Below are 10,371 nucleotides of genomic sequence, written 5' to 3'. Positions count from 1 at the left end.
CGTAATTCAATTGTATCTCCTTAATTCATAGGTCATTAGATAGAGCAGCATTTAGAATTTGAGCTCTCTGCATTGCTTCTTATGTAAAATAAGTTCTGTAGGTTTAGAGTCGAGCTCTCTACATTATTTGCTATTTAAAATGGGCTCTAGTATGTTGTTCTACGATATTTTAAGAGAGTTGCTTTCTACTCCCTTCTTAGTGCCCGTCAAATCTAAGAATGCTGAAATCTTCATTTTTCTTATGGTTTGGGGGTTCACTAAGGAGGGACAAGAAAGCTGTTGTCTATGTTATTGCATAAGTTTCTCAATCTTATCTTTTAAAATGGTTCAATTTATTTATTTTAAAGGTACCTCGAAATCCACACTTTTAGTAATTTCTTTGGAAAATTATGAATTGCTACTAGTTTTTATTTATTATTTCAATATTCTATACATATTTTGATTTATTATGTTAAATGTTTTATTAATAAATTTTGATAGCCAACACACTGTAATCTCAACTTAGGCAGTAAAATTATTAAGTCATTTGTGTTTAGGTATATATGAACGGCAGTGTCAAAAATATCTTGCAATTGAAATAAAAACATATATTATAATTAAGTTAGTTTCTTGGGTTATGAACTGCAAGTTATATCAATTTTATTTTTGTAAAAACAGGTAGAAGTTAAATGGTTTCAAAAGAGTCTATCATGAATCAAGTCTTGATGAGTGCAAGGCTCCATCATCATAAGGGATGACGTCAGGATCCAGGCAAATTTGGTTGAATGGATACCCCTCAGTCCTTGGCTCTTAGCCGAAGAGATTTCAGCTTATGAACTTGTACCCTCATATTGAGTGGCAAAAAATACTCTATCAAAGTCCTCGCTGACTGATATACTCCAAGCTTGGTGCCCATGTTGGGCTGCCCTTTCTGAACTGCAGATTTGAACCTAAATAAAACAGGTGAAAGATAATAAAACTAGCCAGACGAAACCTTCATGGCACTGAAACCAACACATTAGAACAACTCCAGGAATATATGGAAAATTTGGAATTCTTTCATTCTTGCCTTCCACATATTATCAACTTAAATTCTCTTAAACGTTAGAAACTTAGTATTGTTTGAAATTTCTTCAAAGATGGAACGAGTATTTCAGTTTGTCATTACAGCCAAGGTTCAAATAATTTAATTTTGTTGAGAATCGCCGTCTTCTCTGTGAGATGTTGGTGCACTGATGCACTCTATGTAAATGACAAATAATTGTAAAAGAGCATTTATATCTAAACAAATTAGGTAAATGGATGTATATTCTAATTGTTTATATTTTATTGCCCGTGAACACAGTAATTTTTTATCAACGTATTAACTATTTTGTAGGTATTTTAACTACAAGATGAAAGGAAGAGGCGGAGGATAAACAGACAGAGACAAAAGAAAACAGAGAGAAAAAGAACAAAGATTAAAAAAATGCATTAAAATTGGTATGTATTTATATATGTTTCAAAACGTTATACATTGTTTGATTGCATAAAACAGAAAGAAGGAGATGCTGCTCGCTGATTACACACAGAAAATAGATAATATACTGTCCCCTGTTGTAATAGTTGCAAAATATTGCTGCAGTAATGACAAGTTTCCACTCTACTGTTTTCTCATACACAACATAAGCAAAAGACTAGAACCAAAAGTATAAAATGCAGTGAACTATGTAGCATGGAAAAGAGCTAACAGAGGAGATTGGAGTCAAAGTTTTTCTCAAACCTGTCATGTTCACATTGACAATGGAGGCAAGTTGAGATGAGAAGAGTGGTAAATGAATGGTGAGATGAAAACTCACACGTATGAATGCGATGGAGAGGAATTGCCAGTGATGACGAAGACATAAAGAAGTCCAAGTGGTCGTTGGGGTTAATTTTTAACACACTCCCATAGTCAAAACTACTACCATCTATGACGTTTAATTTGTCTCCGTGATGTACAAAACTTTCCTTTTCCAATGATTTATTGAAAATATCATCATATTATTTTGCATACCTAGAATGTTCTAAGAAAATTTATCCATTACTAATCAGCTTGTTAATTTTGCTCTCTCATAAGAAATAGGATTTTTCAATAATGATAATATGGTCCAACATTCTCAATCATATTGTCTCTCATGTTGTCCCTATTCTAACTACATACTCTATTTAAGTATATGAAAGAGTGACAATAGATTGTTTTTTTTATGCTCATGATAATGCACTTTCCAAAATGAAAGGCATAATCACAAGTGTTATTCCTATTATCAATGTTTCCTATACAATCACTATTAGTGTATCCTATCAACTTGAAATCATTTGATCTTGTGTAGTGAATTATATAATTCTTTTTTTTTTTAATTAATAATTAAATATAAAGGGACATGTTGTCAGCCCTCTAGATAACTCACATGGGTAAAGTCACACGGGCAGAGCCTGAAAAGAATGGAAACAACTAAACACAATAACAATCATAACTTGGGCAAAAGTGGAAAGCCAAAGTAAATGTAGAATCTAAGAAGAATATTCCAAGCCTCATTCTAAAAAATGAGCCAAATAATCCATTTAGCACAAAGGACTAAACATTGTCTCCACATATAGAAGAGACTAACCCCACCATAACCACACAAGAGAAAAAAAAACTCCCAAGCCATATGCTTAAACACCTTGTAGTCCTCGGAAGAATCCCAAAGGAAATAACAAAGAAGATTCTCAAGTTTCAAATACAAGCTATTGGAAGCCCAACATGAAGAATAATACACATGGGTGGTTGCCAAGCTTTTGGAATAAACCTCGAATTTACTAGCTAGAGACAGAGGCTTAGTAATCCAATAAAAGATATTATTATCAATTCTAGAAAGAAAAACATTCCAAAGATAATTTGAAGATTCTTGAAAGACAAAGGGAATGCCTAAGAAGTGAAAATTCTCCCCATGTTCAATCTACTTTTAACCATATCTACAAAACCAAGATGGACTGGGAAGCAAGGACTAATGATAACACTATATTCTATGCCACTGAATAACAGAACCATAAGCCAAACATAAAGTATTGATGAACTGAAGAGCCTCTTTGACATTTTTCCCTTCCTTGATGAGAGTGAGAAAAGAATCATCTGCAAAATGACCATTAACCAACTAAGTAGAAGACTCGGGAAGGGTGATTCATCAAACTCTCCTAGTAGAGATAAAGTTTGCCAACACATAACCAAACCCTTCACCTACAAGAACATAAAGAGGGGAAGTAAGAGGACACCCTTGGTGGATAGATCTGTCAAGCCAAAAAATAAAAGACTACTAGCCATTTATGGTGATACAAGGAGAATCATCTCCAAAAATTATTTTCACTTTTAAATGAAACAAGGGCCGAAGCCAATGGCTCCCAACATAGCCAGAATAAAAGGCCACTAAATGTGATCATAGGCTTTAGAAAAATCAATTTTAGGGAAGAGGAAAGCTTTCTTAGAGTGTCAAGCCTATTCCATACCTTCCCAAATAGAAATAATATTGTCTAGAATAAATTTGGATTTGATGAAAACCCATCTGCTTTGGGTGAATAATTTGAAGAAGTGAATACTAGATTTTCATAGACAAGATCTTGATTGTTATTTTATATGAGATGTTGAGGAGGGTGATTGGCTGCTAGTTACAGATATCTTTTGGATCGTCAGGTTTAAACCTATGAATTTGATATTTCTTTTGTTGACTAGCTTTCCTAGTGACTTGCTATGAAAATCCTCCAAAAATACCTTGTGTAAGTCAAAACCAACACAGGGGCAAATGGCTCTGTAAAATTTGCACGAGAAACCATCACAACCAAGAACCTTATAAAATTGTCTCTTTGAAGAACAAATAATCCCTTACTAATGTATTCATCACTTCTTTCCTTAGTTGTGCAATTAACTACCTTATGACCAAAAATATTACAACAATAATGACCATGAAATGATTGAGGATACCTAGAACTAGGAGCTTGTCTAAGGAAAAATTTATTGAATCTTTTCATTTGATTGCTAACTTTTGTTTGATCATTAGATTCAAGTTATGTTTGTCATATTTTAGTATTCTTAGAATCCTAAACACAAATTTCGCTCTTCTTTATCTTAGTCGTGTCTTTAGAAGAATATTTCTTTGAGTTTTGAACCTTTTTAATCCAAGAGCACTCAAATGTCTTTTTGTGATTTTTGACTACTGATTATCTCATCAAGAATGTTGGTATTGTTCTTAATTTTTTGGTTTTTTGTCTATTTTTTCTTTTTCTTTCTCCGATTATTTCCTCAAAGAGACAATTTAACATTCTACTATTTTTTTCATGTAGGTTAGTGCTTAGGCAATCTTTCACTCTATTTCCTGAACTTGAACTTTCAAATTGATGATTGTTTATTTAGACTCTTTTAGATTGGCCTTAAGTTCTTTAGTTTCCTTTATTGCTATGTCAATACCTTAAAATGCAAATGTGAGTTCTCCTTCATAGTCAAACTCACAATCTTCTTCAATAAAATCAAATGTCTTTATCATCTATCAGAGGAATAGGAAGTACATTGGATCCCATTTTTTCTTCTCCAAGAGCTACCTTATCTATTAGGCTTGTGTGAAGAAACCTTTTTTTGATACCAATTGTTGAACACAATAGGATATTGAGAGTATGGATGAATCGGTATCTTAAACCTTAAATTGTTTACTACATCTCAAGTTAAAACTTTTACTTCATAACCAAGCATATCTACAACAATGTAAAACTAAAAGAATAGAGAAAATCACACAAGATAACACCATATTTACATGGAAATCCCAATAAGAAAAAACCACAATGAGAAAGTTCCTTGGGTTTACTATCCAAATCCAGTCACACAATAATAGGAATAGTTCTACAACATTATTTTATTGATACAACCCAAGGAAGCAACAACTCCATAATAGTACAACATTTGAACAAAAGAATGACTGTAATTGATGACTTTACTCGACTAATCAATCAATAATTATTTATGTTTTGCATCTTGAACTGTTCTAGCTAACTACCTTCTACATCTACACATTTTCTACACACATCACTATATTTTCTCCAAAAAAATTAATCTTCTATATGTATATATCTATCACAATCTTTAAAGCTTCAATCAGGTCCTCTCGAAGATAACATGTAGAAGAGAAATGAAATAATTTCATCAATCAACCACAAGTGTCCAAAACATCAAATAGGTCAGCAATAGATAATACATGTAGAGCATTACACAAGTCATCCATAAAACTTCTAGCCTATGAAATATATAACTTGTTGCAATTCAAAACAAGATTTAACTAGGCCCAAGCACATCTTAATGAGAACTATCAAAGTATCATAGACATAAAGAAGCATGGCACAAGCATTAAGAAGATGTCTAATAGTCACCGAAAGAGGTAACAAAGAATTGTTTGTGGTACCTATAGGGGATGATTATCACTATCTAGATCTATATATATATATATATATATATACCCAAAGAGGTAACAATGAATTGTTTGTGGTACCTATAGGGGATGATTATCACTATATATATATATATATATATATATATATATATATATATATATATATATATATATATATATATATATATATATATACTTTTATACTTTCCAAACAACTCTTCATACATCTTTTTTTATATTTGATTAATACATGCAAGCTCAAGTAGATGATCACTTGTACAAGTAAAGATAAAGTATACCATGAAAACTGTGTCACTTGGGCACTATGAAAAATGAACTTAAGGTATACCAAATCTTTTGGAACTTGGAGAGAACATATATTAGCCAATCATGAACATATCTTGAATACTATATGACAATGTCAAATAGTACAAAGGAAGGTGGATAATTCCGACATGTCTTTTGATACCTTTTTTCTCCTTTAGCATACTCTGGTACATGGTCAACTCTAATTTCCTTGTGAAAGAATTAGTGCCCTAAAACTCTAGATAGAGCACCTCCTTAGCCCAACAAAATTAACTTTTGAACTGCAAGATGATATTTTTCTATGCGAAGAAGTGCAGATCGGATTACTATATTTTATTGTGTCCTAACACTATATGCGGTGTGCCAATTCAATAGGATATCACTTCCAGTCACTTCATACATGTGCAGTTACTATTGTATCTTACATACACATTCAACTTGATTATCTTTGATATAGATCTTATAGAATACATAACTCATCAAAAACAAATAGTATGGATATGAACTTTAGAAGATATGTTACATTTGTGTGAAGTAAATACTTACTCCTTGTCTTCTACATCACTACAATGCTAAATAGTTTTCTTCCATATCTCTGCAAGGTTGAACTATACCATAATGCTAACATGTAGATGTCATACCTACACTAGACTTCCCCTTAGCATGGCATAGGTTATCTGCACCAAACTCTCTTATTCATTTAGGTGTATCTTCGGTTGACATCAATTACAACATATTGATCTCTATTTGAAATAGATTTGAGTAGTCAAGACATCTTGATACTTTATCTAGATGGGATTAGTCAATTTTAAATGCACAAGAAAACTATTGGGGTTGATAAAATGACTAAGTCGAGGAGAGGAATGGTTGTCTTCAAAAGAATTTACTAGAATAATTTCTTTAGATAGTCTAATAGGAGGATATTGAGAAAAAATATAATATCTAGTTCAAAAATATCTCTTTTCACCATGAAGGCCTGATGTGAAACACCATAATTCAAGATAATGTTTATTGACTTAATATTAGTCTCATAAGTTTTGAGAATAAAAACACATATTGATATTAAGCTCTTTATCATCTAAAATGTATTTTTCATCTAACCTTTCGAATGTAGCTAAAGATTTCTCATTTTTCCTTAATATTGAAATATATCTATGTTTGTAAGGGATCTTTGAAAGGATAACCCAAAAAGGATAAATCTATTTATATGAATTTGGGAGTGTAGAAAATTTCTAAAAAATTATTGATGGTAATTGCAAATATTAATATACAAGTTCCAGTCAACACTTAAGATGACCATTTAAAGATTCAAGTTGACAAAAATGAATCTGAAGACATGGTTATGCCATTTAAAAGCTTGACTTAGATTCTTTTCCTTAAAGTAAAAGGTTGTTTCATAAGTTATAAGCTTTCAACTCCACATTGCGTCTAAATTGGGGTAAAGGATGTCTCTCTAAAGTGATGACGGGCCTTTCTCATTGATTATTCATAGGAAGAAGCCATTTTTTTTTCTAAAGTTACAAAATGTATCATAGCACAGTGGATACAACTGTCGGAAACAATAGTTTATCATCAAAAATCCTACATGAATGCTTAACAACAATGATTCTTAGATCACTATACTGTAAGCTCCTAGCTATTACCAAAAATTCATTCGATTGGCTCTCACGAACACAAATTCAGGATCAGGTTCAATGGCATCTAAGTGCTTTTCGGCCATATGCATATAGATCACCATATTCCCATCTTCTAGGGGACTCACCTGCAACATCACGTACCCTGCTGTTCCTCCCAATGGAAAAAACACACTTGAAAACGCAGGCTTCCCACAGCCAAACTCAAAGTTATATAATGGAATCCTCACTCCTGAAGACACCACAACGGCCGAAACTTCCTTTGCATACACTCTCGCTAAAATCACTGAGGGTCTCTTGACCTCCACCCAATCGACAATGGACCTGAAATATTCACTGTTCAGGGATTCACCTATAACGTTGTGTACGATTTCTGCAATCTTGCTTAATGGCTCCTCTAATATCTGCTCTGCATAACTCTCCTTGAAAGGCATTGCTATAGCATTTCCGAAGTAGGAAGGATGGATGTTCAGGCATGCACGCCCATCAATGGGGATACCGATTCTGGTTGGTTGTGAACCAGTCAAAGCCTGTGCGAGAGCAAAATGTTTCCAAATATAGGCGGAAATTGCCTCCATTTTTGATATGGGTTTGCCAGCACGGGGTTTTAATTTCGCTATGATTACTTCGCATTTGAAGGAGACGGTCCAATCAATAGTACTGATAAGGTGGTACCATCGGGACCTACAGTGATTCCCTAGGCTGGGGATTCTTCAGGACCCCTCCCAGTAAATAATGTGACTATTTCCAATTCCAAGGTGATTGACGTTCATGTTGAGACTGTTTTCAAGTTTGGGGAGATAGATAAGGTGCAATTTAATGGTAGCACACATGCCAAGAGCTGGAAGAATGTGTTTGTAGGCAACCCTCAAGGGGGTGGATCATAACTTTGTTCTGGAATGCTTACAAACGGAGGAAGGCACGACTATTGTCATACTGGACGTGTTAGTGGATAACATTGTGCTCATTTAAACTCTACACAAATTAAAACTGCTTCTGCATACACAAGGAATGTGAAACTACTTCTGAACACGTAGAAAATGATCAACAAACAGGCATAGCTGTCAGAGCTGAAGAAGAAGTCAAAACAGTCAAGAATATTCTATTCTACCAACTTGTGTAGACATCTGGCAAACCACCAAAATTTCTTTATCAACATCAGTAAACCACCAAAGACTAAGTATCAGAGCATAAAAATTGGCTCTCTAGAATATTGGAAGCACCACTAGATAAATATACCCTGGATAATTGATAAATATCAAGACTAAGTAGCATTTTCACATGAACATTATTGGAAGCACCAAATTTTCATACTTAGTATTGAAAGATAAGGGGAAAATATAAAATACAAAAGTGGTTATTCAAATTGCTCAAATTAGTCACATTAGTTCTATAATGTAATGAACATATTTTAAATATTTTAGAAAAAATATAAAGAGAAATGAAAAAAAATAGTGGACTATATGTGTCAGTGATCTTGAATACCTTGTAGACCTTCTCATTACTTTCAATGATAATTTATTCTCACGCTTATACTATATTATTCAATAGAGTTATTGTTAGACGTACTTGCATCTTCTTCTCCAGAATTTTCTTTTCCATTTTATTTTTATGTTTCAAATATTCTATACTACTCCAACTTTGTTCCAGAATGCATCTCTTCTCTTTCATTCTCGTTTGACTATTCTTTAATCAAGAATCTATGTTCTTTAAGTACAATATCTCTTAACTAGATAAATTTAAAGGATTCAATCTAAGTAACAAAAATACTCTTTTTAGCATAAACTTGCAATTTATACTACCTCTCTTTAGATGTCTAAATAAATGTCTCATAAATTGAAATACAAAATTTAATTTCAAAAGTGCTTAATATTATTATATAGTGCTTAATATTATTATATAATATATTTAACAAAGAAATTATAATAATAGAATAGAGATATATACTATCGATTACTTGACACAAAACACATATTATTATATTCTTGTGTCTCAAATATTTATTTTAATGACTTTTATAAGTGAAAAATGATGTAATACTCCATAATTAATGTGAAAACAATAATATTATAAATAATAAGTGAACAAAAATAGGCTAGAGCCCTTGAACAATGATAACGTGAGGAAGAATGTGATAATCTAGACTATCTTGGAGAGAGGTGGTATCACTCCTTTCCTTGAGAGGCCGCATGGGTTCGACTCTAAAATCACCAAAATGTTTGTTGATAACTAGACAAATCGCTCAATCACAACGTTGGATCAAAAATGGGAAGTGACAAAGGAGTTGATTACAAAGGTTTATGGGCTCTCTATGGACAGAAAGAAGTTTTTTAGAAGCTAAAAGGATTGAAATGTGGTAGTGGATAAATTTGTAAAGGGTAAGGAAGGTGGAAAACTTATTAAGAAACGAAAGAGTGGGTATGTCGTGAATTCCATCAAAAAGATTTGGGCTAAGGTTCTCAAAATTCTCATCTAGTATTTCTCATTGGATGGTAGTTTTATTATGGTCTATGGGCATCACTTTGTTCTACTCAATCATTTTTCGCATAAGGTGAGAATTTGTTTTCCTTTCCTTTTGTTATCCTCTCTTTCCACAAGCACAAAGGACCACAAAAAAAACATTAGGCCCCAAGTTACATGAGGGCTTCATTCTTTTGATTGTCAAATATTGGAAGTCTTGTCCTTCCCCATCTAAGTCTAAGTTGAGGCCCTCCCCTATTTCCTCTACAAATGAGGAGGAGACTAGAATTGAGGATTCTAATATTTTATATTCCAAAGGTAAAGATTGGGATACCAATGTTGATTTTGAGCTAGTCTCCCTTGAGAAGGAAGGGAATGTTCCTAGGGTTTTAAAAAATAATAAGAAAAGACCTAGAAAACCTAGAAAAGATTCTCCTCCCTCAAGGCCCTCTGATGATCCCTAGGATGACTCTTCTTATCATGTGCAGTTGACTAACATGGTGCCAGACTCTAAAGAAATGGTTCCAAATTCAAAATGGGAAGGAAGACGCCCTTTTCCCCGT

The 10,371-nt window shown here is 33.1% G+C and overlaps 1 protein-coding gene across 1 annotated transcript; it reads right to left on the bottom strand.

Annotated features, from left to right (window-relative positions):
• Window positions 1–775: 775 nt before the first annotated feature.
• On the bottom strand, window positions 776–7,926 carry LOC131039616 (coniferyl alcohol acyltransferase-like). Its single transcript, XM_057972407.2, has 2 exons — window positions 7,358–7,926; window positions 776–929 (listed from the first exon to the last, which is right to left on the bottom strand). Exons 1-2 carry the CDS (start codon window positions 7,924–7,926, stop codon window positions 776–778), a joined length of 723 nt encoding a protein of 240 aa, XP_057828390.2.
• Between the last annotated feature and the right edge of the window lie 2,445 nt (window positions 7,927–10,371).

This window comes from Cryptomeria japonica, chromosome 5 (genome assembly GCF_030272615.1).
Source record: "Cryptomeria japonica chromosome 5, Sugi_1.0, whole genome shotgun sequence".
NCBI classification, from domain to species: Eukaryota; Viridiplantae; Streptophyta; class Pinopsida; order Cupressales; family Cupressaceae; genus Cryptomeria; species Cryptomeria japonica.
The sequence above is the reverse complement of the archived record's forward strand: the minus strand, read 5'-3'. Positions and strand labels throughout refer to the sequence as shown.